This window comes from Apis florea, unplaced genomic scaffold, assembly GCF_048593485.1.
Source record: "Apis florea isolate Af1SG1 unplaced genomic scaffold, ASM4859348v1 contig_3391_pilon, whole genome shotgun sequence".
Classification (NCBI taxonomy): domain Eukaryota; kingdom Metazoa; phylum Arthropoda; class Insecta; order Hymenoptera; family Apidae; genus Apis; species Apis florea.
This window is the reverse complement of record NW_028256754.1, coordinates 1,143,077-1,168,267: the sequence shown is the minus strand read 5'-3', so window position 1 is coordinate 1,168,267 and position 25,191 is coordinate 1,143,077. Positions and strand designations below refer to the sequence as shown.

General features: G+C 19.8%; 2 protein-coding genes across 5 annotated transcripts; both read right to left on the bottom strand.

Moving 5' to 3' along the window:
* Positions 1 to 722: 722 nt before the first annotated feature.
* On the bottom strand, positions 723 to 23,586 carry LOC100870594 (tetratricopeptide repeat protein 39C). Of its 4 annotated transcripts, XM_012492941.3 has the most exons (16): positions 21,666 to 21,960; positions 21,207 to 21,344; positions 20,358 to 20,559; positions 18,126 to 18,333; positions 16,302 to 16,502; positions 13,534 to 13,702; positions 12,560 to 12,758; positions 12,213 to 12,464; positions 6,078 to 6,251; positions 4,587 to 4,690; positions 4,393 to 4,513; positions 4,181 to 4,312; positions 2,596 to 2,711; positions 1,541 to 1,708; positions 975 to 1,067; positions 723 to 885 (listed from the first exon to the last, which is right to left on the bottom strand). In XM_012492941.3, the coding sequence occupies exons 1-16, from the start codon at positions 21,819 to 21,821 to the stop codon at positions 763 to 765; spliced, it is 2,556 nt and encodes an 851-aa protein (XP_012348395.1). In that variant the 5' UTR covers positions 21,822 to 21,960; the 3' UTR covers positions 723 to 762. The 4 variants fall into 4 exon arrangements, with proteins under 4 accessions (XP_012348395.1, XP_086768549.1, XP_086768550.1 ...); XM_086912423.1 differs by lacking the exons at positions 723 to 885; positions 975 to 1,067; positions 1,541 to 1,708; ... (3 more) ...; positions 4,587 to 4,690; positions 6,078 to 6,251 and adding exons at positions 10,421 to 10,549; positions 10,974 to 11,182; positions 23,457 to 23,586 and having other exon boundaries at positions 21,666 to 21,858; XM_086912424.1 differs by lacking the exons at positions 723 to 885; positions 975 to 1,067; positions 1,541 to 1,708; ... (3 more) ...; positions 4,587 to 4,690; positions 6,078 to 6,251 and adding exons at positions 10,421 to 10,549; positions 10,974 to 11,182; positions 22,720 to 22,768 and having other exon boundaries at positions 21,666 to 21,858.
* Positions 23,332 to 25,191, bottom strand: LOC100870717 (soluble calcium-activated nucleotidase 1). The gene is made up of 4 exons (XM_003698081.4): positions 24,290 to 25,191; positions 23,999 to 24,202; positions 23,759 to 23,916; positions 23,332 to 23,652 (listed from the first exon to the last, which is right to left on the bottom strand). Exons 1-4 carry the CDS (start codon positions 24,912 to 24,914, stop codon positions 23,440 to 23,442), a joined length of 1,200 nt encoding a protein of 399 aa, XP_003698129.1. The 5' UTR covers positions 24,915 to 25,191; the 3' UTR covers positions 23,332 to 23,439.

Below are 25,191 nucleotides of genomic sequence, written 5' to 3'. Positions count from 1 at the left end.
CAATTCCAGAATTTCGCATCTTTTTCTATCTTGCTTCTGACATTAATGTTATAATTAATTTCAATCATATGATTTATTCTAGAATGCAATATCTTTATTTAGTTGATTATTATATAATTATATAGTTTATTATTTTCAAATGTAAGAAAATTAGATTTAAATTGCCCATACATTAGATTTAAATTGTTTTCATTCTTCAATGAAGAATAGTTGTTCGTTTTTATTGTTAGTATTTTGCGAATACTGATGACAGAAAATAAGATCTTTTTCTCAGTTTACAGTTACGTATAGATGACTGAATTATAAAATTATCTGTCATTGTTCGTAACAATATTAAAAAAGAAGAAATAAGAGAACAATTATGTGTAACTATTAAATAATTTGTATAATTAAAAAAAATATATGCATGTTTGTTATATTGGAATTATAATTATTTTTACTATTATTTTCTTTTAATTATTCTTTAATTATATTCTTTAAATTGTTTAAACTATTTTATTTAAATTAATTATAAATTTATAACAAATTGATATTAAAAAAAATAACAATCTGAGAATTATATTTCTTTATTTACTATATAATAAAGTATATAATATCTTACATACGAAAAATCTTATTTAAATCAATATTATAATATTAATTACACTAAGTTGACAAAGTCAATCTTATAATTCTCAACTATCCTGTCCCTTTGATCGCGAAATGTATGCAAAAATTTCTACTTTTGCATACATAATTATTAAATAATTATTTAAGAGAAAATTATCCACTATCTTTGCTTAAGGTACCGTGAATTCTTATTCTGTAGATGCAGGTGTATTCATTGTTACCACTATTGGAATGAACTTTTAATTCAATTATTTCATATGCAATCTTCGATGTATGCTATAAATTATAATAATACTATAAATAATGATATATTTTTTTATAATATAATGATATTATATTAAAAAATTCAAAAAATATTATTTTACCTCAACTTCAAAATATTGTACAGGAGGACCAGTATTATCATACATGAATTCACCAAATAAGAAAGGGTTTGTATCATCTATGTTCTTTAAGCCCTAAAAATACAAAACATACTATCTAATAATAAAAATAACAAATTTTACTAATTATTTTATTTTATTTTATTTTGAAAATATTTTCATAAATTTTCATAAATTTATAATGAATAGAGATTTAAATTATTCTTTAAAAATTAATTTATTAATTTTATGAATTATATCATTATTCATTATATCTATTAATATAAAATTATTGTATAAATATTATAAATTTGTATTATTAAAAATTTCTAAGTTTTATTGAAATTTTTTTAATTATTAATTTTAGTTATTTTAATTTTATTATAATCAATTACTTGCAATATATTATTTCAATTTTTTTAATAATAAACTGAAAGATTATATTTCATTTCTAAAAAAAGTTTAAAATTACAGATTATAGGTTTAATAAATAAAAAAATATAGTAATACTAAATAATAATGAAAAATTTTTTAAAAATAGTAGAAATAAATATATATATAAAATTTACCCAAATAGAAAATTCTTTTGGGGCGGTACTCGTTTCTCCTGTTGGAGAAATCGATTGTGGAATATGTTCCAGACTTACTCCAGATATGTGTACAAAACCGAGTAATTGTATGACGACATCACCTCTACTGCCTTTAAATGCCCAACATTCACCCGGGAGGACACCAGTCTATATAAATATATAAAGAAAAATAATTGAAATGTTTAGAATGAAGTAATAATCGAAACTCTTCTTATTTCATTTAGATTCAACTAAATATTCTCCCATGGTTAACAAATTTCTTTTAATTTAAATTATTTTTAAAATATTAAATATTTTTTATAAACATTTATATGTAAGAATTTAAATTAGAAATCTATTAAATCATTCTTTATATTTTTTTTATATAAAGAATAATTTATATATGATTTTTATTTAAGTCTCATTTATAAAATTTATAGAATTTAATATAATAAATATTATATTATTGAGTTATATTAGAACATTTAATATAATATATGTTATATTATTATTATAAATTTCTTTAAATAAAATCATAAAATCAAATTTTAAATATATATATAATAAAATAATTGAAATTGAATATTATATATATATTTGTATAAAATTAATTTATTATGCAAATTTCCAAAAATTTTTAAGGTGTTAATATATTTAGTATATGTTAATATATATGAATGTTTTTACAGAGATGATTTTAAAAAAAAAATATAAAAATTGATATATAAAAATATTGAGATTTATTTAATAAGTTAAAAATAATTTCAAAATTGTTAAAAATTTGCAAGTGGAACAAAACAAAAACAATAAAATAGAGAAATCATCTCTATTTCAAATCATCATTCGTGTTACTTCATCTAATGCAAATTTCAACTTATGCTTATAACTTAATTTTATGTTATATTTTGATACACACACACACACACACAGATATATATATATATATATATAATTTTATACTTTGATATTTAGAATTAATTTATATTAGTTTATATTAATTATTTAACATTAATAATCTAATAATGATAATGATAATATTAATAATATTTAATAACTTGAATTATAGCCTGAGGTATATTTTGTTGCTGACAAATCGGTATTCCAAAAAGTTTTAATACCGGTGCACCAGCTGAATATGTTTCTGTGTCCCTCGTCGAGAGAATTGCACCACCTAATATAATTTCAAGGATTTTTTATTAAATTTATAATATAAAAATATATATAAAATTTATAATATAATCTTATTATATATATAATATAATCTATAATATAATCTAAATATTGCATTAAATAAATATTATGTTAAACATTTACTTATTATTTTATTACTTTTAAATAACATATGATTTTAACTAATATTTTAAACCAAATTAAAAAAAAATATAATAAAAATATAAATAAGTAAAAATATAAATCATATTTTAAATTAAATATGAAATTAATTCCAATATTTCATATAATTATGTCTTAGTAAATTGAATAAATTAATTTTATAAATCATGTTTAATAAATAAAAGATTTATTTTGTAATAATAACATTGAATAAATAAAAAAAATAATAATTCGCAAGAAATAAGTTCGAAAATTTTTTGTGAACATTTAAAATTACAAGTATAGTAATAATAAAATTTAACTTAAATATTACACAATTAGATATTAATAAAATATAACTAATAATATAACTACTAATAATAAAATAAGGCAATAAAAAATAATGAAACAATAATATAGTCTCATATAATGATTAAATAAATGAATGATATAAATTAAGCAAAGTTATAATTATTATAGATATATAATAAAAAATAATAATCTGTTTCAAAATAATATTAATTTCAATGATTTAATGAAAATTAATTTTCTATTTTCATTTTTTTGCATTCGCAATGAAATAGAATATTTACACTGATTACTATATTCTTATTTATTTTTATTTATTTTGCGTATTATTAAATTATTAATTAATTAATTCTTAAAATAAATTTTAAATATTAATATATAAAATTAATATATAAAAAAATCTAAAATATTTATCTTTTTTAATTGATGAATGAAAATAATTTTTCAAATTTATAATGCTCGCTTTGATGATTTTTCTGTTCACAATAAATTCATTAGTTGAAATTTATATCATAAAATATATTTATATTACTAAAAAATAATTAATTAAATTTAATGTCTTTATTTCTTGAAACAATTCATTATTTAAAATCAATTTCAGATTTGTTTATTTATAATCATATTTTTTGTGATATTTCATTTACTATGTTTCTCGCGAAAAATCTTTTGGCAAACTTTTTATTGTGTAAAAAGTAATTAGCTTTTAAATATTCCTTTTTTTTTATTGTTACTTGTTTTATTTGTGAAAAAAATTTTTATTAATAAAAAATAATATTAAATTATTATTTATTTAATATTAAATATTAAATATTAAATTAATATTAAATAATATTTTAATAATATTATTAAAATATTTTAAATGTATTCGAAAATAGAAATGAATAAAAAATGAAATAAAAATAAATGAAATTAATTAATAAAAAAAATGTTTATTTTTACCATACATCAAATTAAATTCTCAAAGATACATAGTAAAAATATTCTAAAATAAAAAAAAACATATTTTTTTCTATATAAAACCTGAATTTGCAAGCGCATAATCCGTTCTTCCGGTTTTGTCAGCATCATACGTCTGCAGTTCGTTCTTCACCAATTCTCGAACCGCCTCTGGAGACATAGCCTTTAGCAACGCTTTCGTGTGCAACTCCATCCCTATTTCAAATAAACAAATTCTTATAATTATTACAAAACAATATGTTCGCGTTGTAACTGATACATCATATCTTTTTTACCCTCGGATACTTCGTTTCTTAAATAGAGAATGGCCTCAGACATTTTTGGTATCACGTATCCAACCTCTTTCAACTTACTCTTTAAATCGTCTCGTGTCTCCATTACGTTCTTTACTTCCATCTAAGCGAACATCGTTTAAAATTGCGCATTAATGTCATTTAATGACCGAACAAGATAACGGTACAGTAATTACCGAAAGAGTATTCAAATGCATTCGTAGATTCACCAAATCGGATCTGATTATCTTGAATGTGGCACTAGCTGAATATTTGTCGCACAAATGAGACACGGACATTGCTGAAACGTTTAAGGGAATTTTTATTGGAATTTTCGTTTTTTTTTTATTTTTTCGAAATTCTCTTATAAACATAAAATTGTTGTTAATACGTTCTTTTGTGAAGCAAAATTTAACTCTTTAAATAATTGTATATGTAAATAGAATCTTCAATTAAATACTTAAAAATTTTTTAAGAAAATTAAGAATAAAAGAATTGTATTTTTTAATTTCGTTCTTTAATAGTTCTTTGATAATTAAAGATATAACGAAAAATCATATTTCCTTTTTTATTGTTTCTTTTATTATCATGAATAAAGGAGAGCAGTTTATAAGAGAGTGTAATGATCTTTAAATTTAAATTAAATTTCGAAATTAATGATATAGAGATAGTAATAATCGTAGAACAGAAGATATTGAAGATTATGATTTGAAAATTATTGTGCTGTTTTTAAAATTATCCTATATTGTGCTGTTTTTAAAATTATCCTATATTGTTTATATAGGAAGATTTAGTTGCATTCAAATTTATTTTCGTCAATTCCTAAATATTAATAACTAATTAACTCAATTAAATCAATAACTAAAAGGTAAAGCTGAAAAAGAAATTTTTTTATTCTTGACTTTTGTCTTATTTTCATTTGAAGAATCATCTATTAATTTTTTGATAATCATGTTAATCAAATATCTTGAATCGTGAACAAAGTTATTAATAATAACTTATTACATAGCGAAAATGATGAATATTGAATATAAAATTTCTAATATTATTATCTAAAATTGTGATATAATCATATAAAAAAGATATATGTAGGATATTTTATTTAAAACATAAAAGATTAAGAAGTTTGGATCATTAAAAAATTTCGAATTTAAAAATTATGTATGATAAAATATTGTATATTTCGCTTTATTTTTATTTCTATTATTATTTATGTAATATGTAATAATATATAAAATACGCTATGTAATAAGATATAGATATCGTTTATGTAAAACTAATGTCATTAATAAAATATAGATCAATCTAATAAGTCACTTGATTTCATATCACGAAACATATTAATATATTAACATAAATTCGTAATTGGAATTTTAATTTTAATTTAAATCTACATAATAACAACAACAACAACAACAACAACAATAACAACAACAATAGTAATAATAATAATAATAATATAAAAAATCATAATAAAAAGATTATAAAATTTTTTTCAAAAAATATTCTTTTAACATCTTTTCAATATACTTTAAAACATATAAAGTAGTAACAAGAAATTGCATAAAGTTATTTATTAATTGAAATTAGCAGAACAATAATTATATATAATGACAATTTCTTTAACAATTATTCAGATACAGATTAATTACAAAATTTTTTAACAAGTTAACCATAAAGTGACGTACCTAACAACGATGTAATAATGCAAAATACAAATGGTTTGATGAATTTATAGTACCAAGGAGATCGAGAGGAATTCAATATAATAGCTGGACAGGTTCCTCCATTTACACAGCAGTATGTGTTTCGAACGCTCATCGGATCGTACTCATAATCTTGGATTTGATTTTTTGATGGACCTGAACAGACACTACAATTCGTATAATTTTGTCAAAGTTTCTTACGATTTCTCTAATGGCCAAATTCCGTTTAATAAATTTTGTATTGTATTTCAGATTGATGATTGACGAGTGGAATCTTAGATATCACTGTTATTTAAAAAATAGAATTTTGTAATAAAATATTTAAAAAAAAATTTTAAAAAAAAGAAGAATGAATGAAATTTTTTAATGAAATTGATTATGGATGACGATTTTTAATTATTTTATTTTTTCTTATTTGATATATTTATTTTTTTTTAAATTAATATAAAGTAATTACATTTTATGTTAGAAATGTATATTTATTTTTTAATTTACAAGTTTTTGTTGTAACTAATTTGAATTGCAGCATTTTTTAAAAATGTAAGTACAAAAAGGGAAACAAATAGATGTTATAATAATTTATAACTCGATTTCATAATTCGTTTTTCGTTAATAATTAATTAATTTAAATTATTTTTTTAAATTAATGAAATCATGTTACTTGGAAATTATTTAGAATAGTATGAAATTAAAATTATTTTTAATAGAATTATTATTTTTATAAATTAATATTTTTATCTATACATGTAAAAATTACAAAATTTTATATTATATTTAGATGGAAATATTTTATATAAAATTTAAAAGATTTAATATATACATATATATTTATATACATATATTTTCATTATTCATTTTTAAAATATTTCCTGAGAAATTTTATTTTTTCCCTGAGATACTAAAAAATAATAATATAATATTATGTATATATATTGTTTGCGCTCGCAACAATAGTATTGTGATGAATTTGGTGAATGTAAGCTAATAGCTGGATGCTTGTAGAATGTTCTTCGACAGATATAAGAAGTATATTTCATAAAGTAAACTGTATCTCACAAGTCACAGCAAGTAATCTTATCCGACGGTTAAAACACGATGTGGTGTTAGAACAAAAGTAATGTAATTGTCGTGTTCGACGGTCAGACGGTCACGACGTGTTTATAATGAGATTTTTTTTACAAGTAATGATAGGTAATTATGTCCAATAGTTAGAGAACAACGTGTTCATTCTGAATTTCTAATTACAAGTAACACTCATGCCCTCAGAAAATCTCCTTTTCTGGTTCTAATTAAAGAGATTTTCAGTTTTTCGGTGGAGCATGATAATAACCAATAATATTGCGGTCATTGCTTAAATCGCGATAATCCCAAATTAGAGGAAAATTCTTCAAACTAAAATGATGTTAGTTGCCGTTGAGTCAACTGTGCCTGGAATATATCATCCTTGGGATTGAGCTCCACTTCAGCCAGGCTGAAGTCTATCAAAAATATACAATTATAAGTCGACTAAACTCTCAAATACGATAGTCTTCTCAGATAACATCATTGTTTGTTTAAATTTAATTAAGAGGTCTGCAAACAATAATAACAAAAAAAGATTTTTATGAATTTTCTAGGAATTTCTCTGAATAAACTGTTTATAAATCTCGTGAGTAATAAGTGTTTACAAACATATAATATAATACATACATTGAATATAATGAATATATATAAATATATAATATTAAATATAAATATGAAAGTTATTATAAGTATCAAATTTTTTTGTAAAATTATTACAAAGAAGTATATATATAATTAATTAAAATAAATTCACAATTATTTAAGAAAAGTATTCAAATAATTTTTTATTTAAAAAAATTATACAATAAAATTTAAAATTATATTAAAATAAATATATTATAAATATGTAAAACTATATATATATATATATATTAATATATATATATGTTATATTAACAAATTATATAACTAATTATAAAAAGAAAATAAAAAAAAGAGTAAGAATATAGAATATATTTTTATTTTTTTACTAATTGCTAATTTTTTAATTTTGTAGAAAAGTATTATTGATTTAATATATGATTTGTAAAGGATCATATGTATATGATTCATATTAATCTATACTACATTAATTCGCTAAATGAATAGAATATGAAAGCTTATGAAAGTTTCTTTCAAAAAAATATAAGATACCTAATAAAAAAATTGTACATATATTACAATTATACAACTTTATATACATCATTTTAATACATATTTTATATACATTACCTATTAATAACATAAATAAAATTATAATAAAATATTTTATCTAATATCGACAAATTTCTTCGAATTTATTCTTTTGTCAAAACGAATATTAATTTATATTAGCAATAATATATTTCTAACGAATAATAACGTCCAATAAGAAACAATAACAGAAAAATGATATAGAAATTCCATAAAGTTATATACTTCAAATATGTAATAATTAACTCTAATGTTAAATAACAAAAGCATATTTTTAATTTCTATCCTATTTATGTGATGTATGTATATGTATATTTGTATATATGAAGGGTAAGGAAAAAGATATAGAATATTCATTTTTTGTCGTAGTTATAACGCATTTTATTAATAACAACTTGGATTATAAAACTAGCTATTTCTTTTTTGATGTTTAGTAAAAGTATAAGTTTTATACTTATACTTATATTATGAATAATATATGTAATATATATATAATATAATTAAATTTATTGAACCTTTTTTTTTATTAGTGAAATTAAATGAGATATTTTCAATAATATTTTATTTTAATATTTTTTAAACATTTTTATTTTTTCTCTTCAAATTGAATAATTGAAACTTATTACATTCTATTTCTTAATGATTGCAATAAATATTTTTCAATTGAAAAATTTGAAAATTTGAAAACTAAAAAAGATGGTGTTAAATCTAATAATGCGATTTCGAAAATTAGTATAAATGACTTTTTTTCAATAATTTTTTAATTTTGTATTATTCTTTTCTAATATATCTAAATAATAATTTAATGTATTCAAATGAATAATTGGAATAATTGGAATTAATCTTTATTACATAAAGATAATTGAAATAAAGAAAACTTCTATTATTTCATTTGTTAGCAGATATTACATATACAATTTCTAATTGTTTATTTTTTAGAACTAATTTAACAGCATTTTTATTAATATAATTCTAATGCTTCTGTACGTATAATTATTGCTTCAAGGGAAAGAAAATCCCTTACCCTTTACATATACATATTGTACTGCAATATACATGTATACAAATAGCATGGATACATTTATGTACATTATGTATAACTAGAATATAACTTTTTATATTTATACAATTAAATGCAATTGGTACTATTGTGAATTTTAAGTTTACATAGAATGAGCGAACATTCTTGATACGAATTTATTGTAATTCGTAAAAATATTGGAAATTTGTATTTCAATTTAATTTTTTGAGCGATAAAAATAAATTCAAAAAGTGAAAATTTATATTTCTTTCTTTTTCTTTCTCTCAATTTATATTTATTATATTATAAATATAAATATTGAACATAATTTAGAACATCTATTTATTGATTTCAATGTAATAATCGATTCATATTATTAAAAAAATCATCAATTGATTAGTTTTAATTGATTAGTTCAATTTTGATTAGTTTTAAATAGAATTTTATAAAAATATTTAAAAAAATACAATGAATTAATATATCTAATAATTATACATTAGTTTTTTCAATATCTATGAATATATCACTATCAAGAAAAGAAATGAAAAATATAATTTTATTTCCTTGAATTAAAAAATTAAAGAAAAATTTAGTTAATATAGTATATACTTTAATTTAATTTGTAATATTATTTACAATAATAATAACAGTATTAACAATATTATATTTTATAATTTATTATTAAATATTTAATATTTAATATTTTATAATATAATTATAAAATAAACATAATTCAGAATTTCATTTTATCTTAATTAAAATTGCGAATATGAATGAATTGGTATTTCAATAGAATATTATTAATTTATTACAATTTTTAATAAAGAAAAATAAATGAAAAGAAAGATATAATATTGTTTTATTTTATTTTAATTTTATTGAAAATATTTTATTGAAAAAATTTAGTATTCAAAATTATAAATATTCAAAGAAACTCACCGCTCAAAAAATTAAATCGTATAAATAAAATGTTTGCAGGATATTAATGTATTGAGCATATGGTATTTAATCACTATCGTATTTTAGATTGCACAGGTAAATTCTGTAGTAAATGAAGACGCAATTGCTCGATTTTTATTTTTCGTCAGTTAACATTTTTCAGACTAGTGTGTATTCGAACATTGAGCCGACTCTCAAAATCGTAATCTCTATATTGATTTTGAGCTCTTAAAAGAAACATTTTTCCTTCTTCAGTATTCTGAAACATTAAATATATAATATAGCATAAATAATTAGTATAAAATTTACAAAGAAAATTAATTTTTTATAAATTTTTAATATTTAATAGCTTCTAATTCTTGAATTAAAATACGAAATACTTCAGTAAGTAAAAAAACATGTAAATATTTAATTGTTTGTAAATCTTTTTCTATTGCAATTATTTTTCTATAACACAAATTTATTTATTCCCATTTACTAATAATATTTATCTTAATTTTAACAAGTAATCAGTATATATAATGTTTTTTAATTTTTTTTCTAACATTACGTTATTTATTGCATTTATTTTCAATATTATTTCATGAAAGAAAAAATTATAATTTTAGAAGCAATTAATTACAGAATTTTGTAAGTTGTAATTTGTTTAAGTATATATTTCAATATTTATTTTCAATACTTACATTAATACTGCAAAGTGCAGTACCAAGTTCGTAAAGTGCAAATGCGCTAACATGTTGATCATATGCATCATTAAGCGGATTACGACGTTTCAGACAATTTCTATAACTTTCAATCGATGCTTGGATATCACCAAGATAGGAATAAGCTGCTCCTTCGATTAAATTAGCTAATCCAGCCATTGGTTCATCCGAATAATTACTTTTGCATTCTAATATAAGAAAATATATTTAATAAGATATTATTAATTATAATTAAATTATATTTAATTATACAAAGTATAACTATGTTGAAAAGTAGACAAGATTGTATGTTTAATTTACAATTTAATTTATTAATTTAACATTTCATATTTTATAATTCTATAATTTTTTATAAATTATAATATTCTATGATTCTAAATTTAATTTTCAAATTAATTTAATAATATTTTGAATTTAATTTGTGATTTATTTAAAAAATATTTATACAAACAATTATAAAATATATTACTTGTCTTCAATGATATGAAAAATGCTGAAAATATAATTTAAATAGTTTTGAAAAAAAAATGAAAGAGAATATTTTGTTTATATTTTTTTTTCAAATATTTTCAAAAATACATTTTCTTAAATTAGGATCTTTGAACAATTTTATTAAAAAATAATCGAATTTTACAATTAAATTTTTTAATGTTATTCTTTTTTTGAAATTATTGAAAATTTGCAGTTGATATTTCATTGAAAGAAAAAAAATTCGATTATTTTCTAAAATAGAATAATATTTTTTTATAAAGTTATTTATAAAATTGGATGAAACAACTTGAGTTTTTGTGAAAGAAATAAATTTACTATATGACATAATTAAAAATTAAGAACAATTAAAGAATTTTTTGGAAAATATGGAATCGATTAAAATTTGCGAAAAAAAAACAATAAAGGACTTTATTTTATATATTTATGTTAAACATGTTGAAAATTTCATTAAAATCAATTATTATAAAGACAATCATTAAATATCGATAATAATAAAATTTAAATTTAAGAATATAAAAAATATAAATTTTAAAGAATATTTAAATATTTTCTGCCAGTGGTATAATAGAAATTAAATATAATATAAAAAAATATTCACAAAACATAATAGAAATTTAATATTATAATTATACATATTTTTCATTTTGTATTTGAAAATTAAAGTCGAGTTTTTTTTTGAAAAGTTTAATTAAAATTAAATATTTTCAGAAGATCAATATTTATTACCTAAAAGTATTCCTTGTAACGAATCAACAGAACAGGACGGCATGGCATTCCATAAATATAATAATTCATAAACAAGCAGTCTGTAGTACAAAACTGTATAAGGTTGTCCAGTCTCTTGATCTAGGAGTTTAGGTATTCGACGTAAAACGAATAAACCCAATTGTGTTTCTTTACTCATTCGATTGTCGCAGTGAAGAATCTTTCGATAAGATGAGGCCACAATATCAAATTTACCAATCGCTCCACAACAAACTAAGAAAACATATAAAATACGAAGAAAAAATACAAAGAAATAATCGAAATAAAAATGATATTATTATAATAGAGGAAAAACAAATATATCTTACCGATTGCTAAATAAGCGTAGAAGCTCACAGACCATCGAGACTGCTGTCGCAATTGTGTCAAAGATTTGTAAGCTTTTTCATAATTTAAACGAATCAGATGACACCAAGCAACCTCGTGTAGGCACAATAATTTAATCTCTCTTTGACTCGAAGCTTCAACGGCTTTTGCGTATGCTTGAAGAGCACCATTTACATTTGACTGCAATATAAATTAACTTGATATAAATTTAATTATAACCATAATTTTATAATTTTATTCTATAATTTTATAAACAGTTTAATATATATAATAATGTCGATCAGGGGATGTAGAGTATTAATAAAAAACATTAATTAAAAGAATCTATGAATAGAAGTTTAGAAATTATAACTTTTTTGTGGCGATATATGATTAATTCATATAAAGAAAGTATATTTTTAAAATTAGACTAATTTGATGTTATTATTTATATCTGTATTTATTTATTATTGATATTACTTGATAAATAGATTGGAAAAAAAAAGATAATTATTCGAAATCATGATTATATTATCAATTTTTTGATTATTGGAAACGTAATTCTAAACAAATTCAATTTGTTTTGTATATTATATTTACAATTAGATTTATCTCTAGATATAATTTTCATTGCTATGTTATACTGTAACATCATAAATCTATTAATAATAACATCAAATAATATCAAATTCTGGATATTATATTATAATATCACAAACAAAATTTTTAATCCAAATTTAGAGAATTTTTTATATTTGAAAATAATGATCATTTTCACGGAAATGGTTTTTAAAATGTTCTAAAATTCGAATATTATAAATATAAAAATTGTTGAAGGAATTTATATAATTTTTGGTTTTAGTAATCCAGTAAATTTCCAAAATTTAAATAAAAAATTTTGTTCGAGTGATAGTAATTCAAATTTTAAATTATGTATAAAAAAAATATATTTAACTAATTACAAATACATTCTTACTTCAAGCCTCTCTATTCGACCAGCGAAAAAGAGAAAAAGAGCAGAATTATTAAACTCTGGATGGCATTCTGTGATTAATTGTTTGGCGTCGTTTACACCGGCACGAAGATTACTTCCATCAAGAGCAAAAAATGGTCGTGCAATTGTGTGATACCAAAGTAGAGATAAACTGGAACAAAAGAATAAAATAATAATATTGCAATATTATTATTTATTAAACGATTGATTAATTTTCATAACAATAAAATTGGTAAAAAATATTTTTATTATAATTTTGAAAATGAATTTTTATAAATTTCTCCGCTTAATTATCTATTATATATTCAGATTAAAGGAAAGATATTAGATATTATTGAATATTATTTTTTTTAAATTAAATAGAACAAATCGAGATTCTAAATTTAATAATGTCAAAACTGCATGTGAATTGGATGTTTTCTCTATGTAAGAAATAAAGATAGAAACAAGATTTGTGTATAACGTAAAATATATAACGAAAAATATAATAAATTTATGTTTGAAGTATGATGTAATATATTTATTCTTCTATTTGTACTATAATAAATATAATATAATAAAAAAGATTGTTAAAATATAATTGCATAATATTTATACAATTAGATATTATATATAAATACTAATATATTTGTATGTCTAGAAATTTAATTCTAAAAATCAAAATAAATATAAAAGTGAGCAAAAATATTGATTGAAATTTATTTATAAGCAATTACTAAACAATGATATAATGGAACTGTCTCACTCTAATTTCATATTATTTTATTTGACGTAAATCTCTTTCATTAAAACTTAATATAATTTAATATAATAACAATTGACATTTTTATAGCAATTTTTGTTTGTTTTGATCTTTAAAATCGACCACCAAAAATGACTATTAATAATAACATAAAAAACAAAAAAATTATATTATACATAATATTCAGTTGGATTTTAATGATCTTAAAAATATAATTATATATATGATTAAAAAAAAATGAAAAAAAGTTTTATAATTATATATCAATATTCTCATTATATTTGAATTAAATTTTGTTTTGTCATTTTATGTCACATAAGCAGTACAAAAAATAATTAGAAATTTTAATTTATTATCTTAATGTTCATTATCTTAATAATTTTGAAGAAAATAAAAGAAAATTAATTACGCTAAAATAGTCAGTCGCTTCGCAAATATTGGATTTTAAGATTACTGTGACTATTAATTTTTTTTTATTTCTTTTCTTATGTATATTTTTCTTATACATATATACATAATAAAAAAGAATTTAAAACAAATTTCATATCTTAAACTTTTGTATATCAATCTATATAAAAATTTATTTTTAATATTAAAATAAAAATATTATAAAATTAAAATAATAAACTAAAAAAATTAACAAAATTATAATTAAATGTATCATAAATTTGTTATATATATTTTGATATTATTTTGTAAAATAACGTTAGAAAACAAAGATATATCTTAAATTCAACAATTTTTTTTTAAATTTAATATTTAATATTATTTGAGTAAATTTGAATAATTATAATTTACATTTAACAATTAATCGTAATCACAATACGTAATAATTGATTTTTAAGAAAAAAAAAATAAAAAAATGTAATTTTAAAATATCATTTAAAATATCATTCTTAAATATATGAGATATGACAAAAGATTGAAATTTTATTTGATCATCTGAAATTAAATTTATAATCTATATATATATTTTTGAAAATATCGATATTTGGAAACATATTTATAAATAAATTTGAAATTGTAACTTGTCAACTGATAATATTTTAGATTAAAGTAATTGTGCTTTTTTTCGGTATTTTTTTTTATTTGGTACTTCGTAATATTTCGTAATCTTTTGTTCGATAAATTGCAGCATATGCATAATTATACTAGCAGTGTTTAAAGTAGGTCAGTCTATAAACTGCAATGACGTTATTGTGTGAAAAATTATTAAAATTAAAAATTCTTCACTTGAAATTATGAAACATATTTTTTTTTATTTAATTTTATTTTATTTTTAGGAAGAATGTCATAATTACAATAAATTAATATTATTTTAAAATTTTTTAATAATATTACGATACTTTAAAATTTTATTTAGCAATTAAAATAAAAAAATTATAGTAGTCTTAATAAAACAAATATATTGTTTCAAAATAATAAATTTTTTAAAGATATATGTAAGAAACATATTATCAATTATAATTTTATTTTTATGTATTTACTATATTGTTGTAGTATAAAGAAAAAAAAATATTAAAAATACAAATAAGAAAAATAAAAATATTTAAAAAAAAAATAGAAATATATTTTTAAGATTTTCATGTATTTGTGATGCATTATTTTTAAAATATATTGATAAGGTGATATATTGAAAATTTTTTCAAATAGCAAATAATTATTATAATAAATTATATATCAATTAATTTTGTTTTATATCAAATATAAAAACAAGAATAAAAAACAAAAAATTTTTAAGTACAAATAATATTGATTAATTTTCGATTAGATATGAATGAATTATCGATAATTTTATATGTGAATGTAAGTAAAAAAAAAATTATACAGATATTAAATTTTTTTCATTTAAAAATTAATTTTTGAGAAAATTGAATTTGAAAATTCATTGATTATACGAATTTTATTATTATTATTATTATTATTATTATTATTATTATTATTATTATTATTATTATTTAACATCTAATATTTTCTTTTGTGAAGAATAATAATCAAAGAAACTTACGAGGCAAGAGGAGCTCGCATATCCTCACTAAGTCGAGCATACATCAGTGCAGTGAGTCCCGCTTCTCTATCACCTTCGAAGCCCAAAAAGTGGATCACTTTTAAAAGAGAAGGTGGCAATAAACTGACACACAGCTGATAAATTCCATAACCGAAACTAACTGCAGACATCAATCGGGAGACCTCGTTAGGTTCAACGAAGCTGCAAAATATGTTACTTTTCCACTTCTGTCAATTTTCAATAAATAAATACATATATATATTATTAATTAATAATTAATATATGTTATTAATACAAATAATACAATATTTTAAAAAGAAATAATTATTTTAAATAATTAATACTTATGCATAAACTACACACATATTAGCTTTTAGTGTATTAATAATCGTACATCCTTTCAGTAGTGACGAAGTTTTTTTTTTCAATAAATTTTAAGAATATTTATATATTTGATTGATGATCATATCGTTGCTTTATTAATTTTAAATTATATTATAAACGATAAAAGTTATTAATATCATAAAATAAATGTATAATAAAATAATATAAGAAAAAAGTAAAATATAAATTATTTTTAAAAAGAAAGAAATTATAATTAAAATTATAGTAAAATTCAAAAATATTTAATTAAATTATTTAAATAAATTCTTAATACATATAATATTAATTGTTATCATAATCTATTTCCTTTTATGATCTTTCTTATGATTTTTTTTGTGATTTATTTAGCAATTTTTTACTTCATCATAAGATCTTTATTAAAATATAATATTATATAAAATATGATAACTCGTTATTGAGTTTCTATAGTCTAATTCTTTTCTTTTCAAAAAATATATAAATAAATAAATTATCAATCTCCTAAGAAAAAAGATATATACATTTTTTTATATATTTCAAAATATATTATTCCATATGAAATATTATATATGATAATCTACTATAAATATCAAATAAATTTTCAAAAACAACTTTGAATTACTTATTACAGTATGTTTTTATAACTTTCGATACTTAAAATATATATGTGTAAAAATTTTTATAAAAATTTTCAAAATTATATAATAAATGTACAAATAAAAAAGAACAATAGAATTTTCTAATCACTAATGTATCATTTTTCTTTATAAAATTGATAAAAAAAAATATTAAAATTTAACATTTTGAAAAAATAATAATATTAAAAAATAATAAAATATTCAAAATATTTTTTATATATAGAATAACAATAATTTGTAAAATCTTTAGAGATTCTATAAATCAAAATTTAAACAAATTACTATCAATTAACGTTTTTTATAATAAATTAAAATATAATCAATTAAAGAAAATGAAACACACAGAAAATGAAATGATCTATGTATCTGTCTAAATGTGTGAAATTGTATGAAATTCTATCTCAGTTATACTATCATCATCATTGTTCTCACCTCAGTTCATCTATGTAAATTTAAATTGCTTATAAATAAATTTCGATATTTTTATATACGAACTTTTGTATTTGTTTTGGCTTCTAGAATCAATTTTCAAAGATGTGCCACGAATAAATTAATATTTTATATACTTTATACAAATGAAGTATATGTTATACAAATATAAAATATGTTATAATGAATGATTATACTGCTGAAAGGATTAAATATCATTTAAATATAAAAAAATATCCATTTGTTTTAAAAGAGTGATCCTAATGTAACTGGTATTTACTTGTCAATGAAAATAAAAAAAAAAATTCATGTTATTTTACATCGTGTAGAGGTAAAAAGAGAAAGACGAGAGTTTAAGAATCGCGAAATGTTTGTAAGAAGAAACAACAATTACGGTGTCTGTTGTTCGGACGTGATGCCAGTGAGCGAGAAGAACATTGATAGTGAGCTTCGCAGACCTGAAGGGGATGAGATCGGTGTCAAGTTGTTTGTTGAACCATTGGAAGATGGTATAGACCATTCTGAGGAACCTGGGCTATGTGGACTTTGCAGTGAGTAAGAAGAACCATTACAGGAAGGAGTATTGCATCTTGTGTCGAATCCTATTAAAAACGAAAATTACGAAAATCGAAAAAAATTACGAATACTTTTTTTATATTAAATTAATTTTATTTTTTCTAATATCATATTTTCATATTATTATTAAATTAATTTATTTGTAAATAAATATTTGGCAATTATTTTAATACATTTATTATTATATAATAAAATTCAATTATTTAAAGTTTGATTATTCAACTATTTATCCGAAAATGGGATGAATATGTTAATATTATTAAATTGATATATATAATAATGTTTATATTTTTTAATGCGAAATCTGATGTCCAAAAATGATTAATTTATTTTTTATAAGATATGTTATCGATTTCTTAATTTAATAAAAATTTTCCTATATTTAAAAGTTGTTTTATGACAATATATATTGACAAATTTAAATTTTCTTAACATTTTCCAATGGTATTCAAAAAATTGCTTATTCGAATTATTTGGATTTATTCCATTCAAATTATTTACTGTAATATAAAATAATAATTTCAATGATCTTATAATATATTAATATATATGATCTTATAATATCTTATAATATATATCAAGATTAATATTTTGAGTAATTTTATATATATGTTTTTTTATTATATTATGAAGGGTTAAAAAAAATTAAAGATTTTAAAGATTTATAGTATTCATTAAGAACAAAAAATATTCAACATAAGTTCTGCAAAAAATCTTTTCGACATAAAATCAATTTTTATCATTATCATAGATATGAATATAATTTTTTTCGCAATATATTTGTATTGAATATAAACAGAGAGATTCAAGATTTTCAGCACAATTATTATCATATTATTAATATTAACTAATACTTATTATTAAAGATTATTTCATAAACAAAATCAAAACTACTGATAAGACAATACACAAAATGCATATTTATATATTTTTATATTTGAATAATAAGCAAACATGCCAAAGAATAACATTTTCTAACTATATCTAATACTAAATGATACTATTAAATGAACATCGAAAATTTGTATTTCATTTATATAAAATGATTTTTGTTAATACTAATTAATATTAGTAATATTACAAGACCTATTCATTGGACATTTTTTTGTTTCTCTTATTATAAATTCTTTATTAAGGTTTAACTTATATAATAATATTCTTTTATTAAAAAATATGAGACCTTTATTATTATTAAGTCTGAAATTTTTTTTTGATACTCTGCATATGTAATATAAAGATATATATATAAAGATATTTTTAATATTATACAGTTAGATAAAAAAAATAATAAGGATCGTTTTTTATTCCAAAATTTACCCTAAATTTATTTATAATTCTAGAAATAAATAATAATTGTAAATATATTTATAATTATTATTATATACATGTAAAAATAATTTTAATATTAAAATATAATATATTTTAGTATAAACTAGATAACATATATTATAATATTTAATTTTGCAACTTTAAACTAAATATTTGAAAGTCTACAATCAATTTTTTCAGAATTTTCTTTTATTTTAAAAACTGACATAAAACTATTAATAAATTCCAATATACCATTTAATAATTTGAAAAACAGTACAGTACCAAAGTATTACAAAATAAATAGAAATAGTCATTATTTTAAATTTAAAGATTTTATCAATACTAATAAAAAAAGATATACTTATTATATATAAATCATATTAATTTTTAATGATTTTTTTTATTTACTGATATATAATTATATAATAAAATTATATAATTTCATGTTTCATCACAGATCAAGAAAAATATTTCGATATAAAAATTTACTAAAAAAAAAAGTCTTATTTCTAAGATTATATTCTTTTCGAATAATTTTCAATAGTAGAATATTATAATATATAATATAGACAATAACAAATATCTAAAAAAAAAAAAAAATTTTATAAAAATAATTGTAATTTTGAATGAAAGTATATACTTGATAATATTATTTTCATTTCTATTTAATTTAAAGAACTTATGATCAACCTAATATACTAATATAAATATAGAAAAAATTGAATAGTTCAATACGTACCGGATGGATTAGAACCAAAGGTGCGGTGGTATAGTTGTAAGATTTGCGAGTGTGCATGTTGATAAACTCGCCAAGCTTTACGTAACATCCAACCACCACGTACATAACCAGTAAGTTCTTGTTGTAGTAATGTTAATATCGCCGAACAGACTTGCGAGTCTGCCAGAACAATTTGCCTTTCCAATTTATTTACATAGTCCTTCTAAAATATTTATTTTCCTATCAAAATTTTCTCGATAACTCCGTTTACGATTCCTTTTACTTTGATTTAATACGTTCACTGCTGCTTAGTTTTGTCGTTTATATTATTTTTATTATTTATGTTTTGAAACAATTAATGTTTCATATATAAAATTCATTTGCAAAACTATGTATTTATGTATATTTGCATGATAACCTATAAAAATGTTTACATTGTTCTACATCTGAGTCAATATCATGAGTATATCATAAAAATATGCGTCATCTTAGATTCGTGCTCAGTGAACATATTGATACATATAAAATTTCTTTATAATTTTATATATTTTCTTTAATTATTAATTTTAATTTAATAATTAAATAATTTAATAATTAAATTAAAATTATGTATAAAAAATTTATTATTTAGTATATAAAATAATATTTGCATCGCAGATATTTATGCAAACTCACATTTTTAAAGATATTATTAAAAATTTTTGAAATATTAAAAAGAAAAATAGAGATTTGCTTCATTTTGCTTCACTTGCTAAATATTAACGAATTTTTTACTTTTGATATTTTTATATATTTAAAATTTAAAATTTTCATTAACGCATACACATCTGCTGTATTTAAATAACTTTAAATTTAAAAAATAATAATTACATCAGTCTCTTCCGCTTTAAAAACTTTGCTTTTCATAGATTTCAACCATCCTATATCACTTGCACATTCTCTTTCCATATCCTTCAGCAATGATATAGCTTGTTGAAGCTTATCGTTTTCAAAGGTCATCAATGCATTCTAAAAATTTATTCAATTATTATTTTTATCTATTTCCACAATTAATACATTGTAAGTTATTATTAAGATGTTTCTTCAAATAAATTTATGGTCAATAAAAACATGTATGATGTCATGTGATACAACATTCAAAATATTTTTATGTCAATAATAAAATTTTATGTATTTTCAAAATAACTTAATAAAATATTGTTAAAATAAATTAATATATGTATACCTTACTTTTAAATGCAAGTAATAAATAATTTTATTTAAATAAAATTATCACAAACAATTTTTCTTATTAATTTTTACTAAAATAGAATAATTTTATTCACATACCATGAACAAAACAAAGCAGCGACCTGCTTTTATGTGGAAACTATGTGGATGTTTGGTAAATAAAGTTTCTGCTTCCTCCGTTTTATTATTTAAAAGCAAAGAAATTCCCATTCTAGCGATATTCCATTCTTTCATTTCTTGAGACTTTTTAGCCATGGTTCTTTCAACTGATCGTAATTTTTCTGATTCGTGTCTACTTTAAAAATTCGTTTCAATATTTAATTATAATATCTACGACGTGAAAATCACATGTATATAACATACAAGTAATATTTCAACGATCGTTAAACAGTAACACATATTATTATTTTCAATCACATAATTCAATAACAGTCTTGATGTCAGAATAATTCAGTGATAAAAGCAACGTTAATGCATACAATTTGCGTCACAGCATTATGATGCGCGGTACAAATATTGTATTATAATGGACAAGAATGCAAAATACTCCTTCACGAAACATGCCTATCTTTTCCATTGAAATGCACGACACAAAAGAAATGATAAAATTGGAAATCTTCATATTCACATAAAATATCTTCTTGAAAAATTGAAACTGTTTGACAATGCACGATGTATTAATAAGTTCTATTTTTATCAAAATTTAATCATTTTTGATGAATATTAATTACATATTTTAATATATTTATATATTTGGAGAAATTGCACTAATTATAATTATTACGTAAAAATAATTTTTTATATATAAATAAATTTCTGTAATAATTGTATATGAATATTTAGAATATTTAGTTGTAATATCAAATATTTTTGCAATATTTATTTTTTCTTATGATTTATATATATTTCTTTTTCTCTTTATATATCTTTATTTTTTTAATTATGAATTTTTGTTTTTTTAAATAAATACTTTTAATAAGATTTTAAATATAAAATAAATTTTTCATAAATAATTTGAATAAGATATACATTAATATTTTTTCAGATTTTAATGATAATTGTTGAAAATTATATGTTACCACTATTTTAAATAAATAAAATTAAAAAAATATTTATATATATATTCGAAAAAAAAAATTGGAATATGACATACTACTAAACGGAGCTTTCTATCTACGATGCCACGAGTTGACTAAAGTCTCGACGTATCGCAATGCTGCTACCACCACTTCGCATTTTCATGTATAGATATTATTGATTTTAGTCTACGTATATTACGACCCTGAAGAAGCATTATGATATTAGGTAAAAATTTCATTAAGTAATTTTAAATTTGAATTTTAAGGAATGATAAGGACATAAACAGGAATGTACAAAATAAATTTGAATATTGTCTACTATCTACTATAAATAATAATGATTGATATATAAAAGAAATCATGAAACTCCTTTTTCATAATTTCTATGTAATATTCGATTCAATTAATATTTTTTCATATTTCTATAATAAATAATCATTCTATAATAAATAAATATCATTTCCATAAATATTTGTATGTACACTATATTTACAATCTTCACGTAAGTGATATATATAAAGCAATACATTTAAATATATCTATTAGATATATACATATATGTATATATGTAGACATATATCTATGCATATATATATACTTAAATGTATTTAAATATGCTGTTTTTTTTTTAAATAAAAGTATGTTCAAGAAGGACAATACTATCATTTGAAAAAAACTATATAAAATAATTTACATAGTCTCTTTACTTTGTGATCAATAATAATATGGAACTATAAAACCTGTACATTTATTTACATTTCCAAAATTTAATAATAATATCTTTAAGTGGAATGTCATATAAATTCTAAACCTTCAAATTTTTTGTCCATTATTTTAGCTTCCGGCATTATTACATTTCCATCAAGTGTAAATGCCATAATGTATGTAGCAGTTTGTCCTTGATATTCCTCAGTTTTAAGAGCAATAATAATTGAATCTTGTGAACCAGGTAAAAATTTGAAACTTGAAAAACCTCTAATTGGAACTAAATTACCAATTTTAGTAACCTAGAAATAAAACAATATTTATTTTTACATTTTTCAATTTAACTGTATGTAAAATAAATAAATACAATAAATAATATTATATTTGTAAATATAAGTAAATAAAAACCTTAATATCTACAAAATTTTCATCTGCAGTCAATAATATATTACAACTCATTGTTTCATCTTTAGTTTCATTATATTGATCGTGAGAACATCTTCTTGGTAAAAAAAACCAGCTTTTGTGAATATCGCTCCAAGCTCCTGATTCATGAATCATGTAACCTAATAAACATAAAATATATTAATGATAATTAAAATTTAAATATATATGTAAGAGATTTATATAAAACATATAATTATATACCTGGATATTCAATATCAATTGCTTGTCTTAATCGTTTATAATTTGAAATCCAATTTAAAGAATATATTTCACCACGTGGAGATATTATTTTTATCCAAAGAGGATTATTATGTTGAAATTCTCCAGAAGCAGTAGTCCATTCTTTACCCATACTGCCAACATATAGATGTTCATCTTTAACAGTTGCCCATTCGCATTTAAATCCTAAAATTATTTATTATTTTTATTCAAAAACAATAAAATTTTACAATTATTGATAATAGCAAAATTAATAAATATAATAAATTTTACCTTTTGAACTTTTACCATTACCATCCATTAAAATAACCCAAGGATAAACTTCTTCTCCTTCAATAAAATATATAACTCCTGTACGATCATCAAAAGACAATAAATGTCCATCAAAGATAACTAGTTCAGACAATTCCATACCACGTCCTTTCATAGTTAAAGACGATGTTAACATTTGGTTTCTGTCATCCCAAACAATGGAAAGAAAATTTGTGCTAGGATTCCAAAAAAGACTTCCAGTTTTCATAATACTGTGCCATGTATCTTTTTTATCTGAACTTTTGGAATCATGATCAAGATCACTTACTATTGCTATACGATAAGTAATACCCTTAGATGTCTTGATTGGAGCAGATAAAGGGTATGTCTTATTATATTTATAATATTTGCATTGTGTTAAAAAATGATTCGTTGACGAAGGATGTACAACTCCGCGCAATAAAGGAAATCCAAGTAAGAATAAAGGAACAGACAATAATAAGAAAATTAAAGCTAAATATTGACTCTGAATGCGAAAAGTACTATTAGCAACTCTGTAAACATGAGGTGCACGTAATGCTTGCCTCCAATCACGTAAATAGGACATGGTTTCTATGTCTCCGTTCTGCATTCGCGTCCGTTTCATATCATGTTACATTAGAAAATTAATACCAAATTTATATATTTTAAATGAATAACTAAAAAAAAACTAACCTAATATAACCTAACTTTTTTCTCCATAATTGTCAACGTTGAAAGCGAAATGCAGACAACTACATATATAGCGCCATCTGAACAGATAAAAAAATTTAAATAATATAATAATTAAAATATATTTTATAACTGTCTATTTTATTCTTATGTAAAATAAATACTAAAAATAATACTTTATGATACGTTAGAAGAAAATTTCAAGTTACAAT

Coding starts and splice junctions, on each gene's coding strand:
- LOC100870717 (XM_003698081.4), bottom strand. CDS start 24,914: ATGAAACGGACGCGAATGCAGAACGGAGACATAGAAACCATGTCCTAT. Junction 24,203..24,289: donor TAATGGTAAAAGTTCAAAAG/GTAAAATTTATT, acceptor AAATAATTTTAG/GATTTAAATGCGAATGGGCA. Junction 23,653..23,758: donor AAAATTTTGTAGATATTAAG/GTTTTTATTTAC, acceptor TTTTATTTCTAG/GTTACTAAAATTGGTAATTT.
- LOC100870594 (XM_012492941.3), bottom strand. CDS start 21,821: ATGGCTAAAAAGTCTCAAGAAATGAAAGAATGGAATATCGCTAGAATG. Junction 4,313..4,392: donor AAGAAACGAAGTATCCGAGG/GTAAAAAAGATA, acceptor TATTTGAAATAG/GGATGGAGTTGCACACGAAA. Junction 2,712..4,180: donor TTATGCGCTTGCAAATTCAG/GTTTTATATAGA, acceptor AAATTATATTAG/GTGGTGCAATTCTCTCGACG.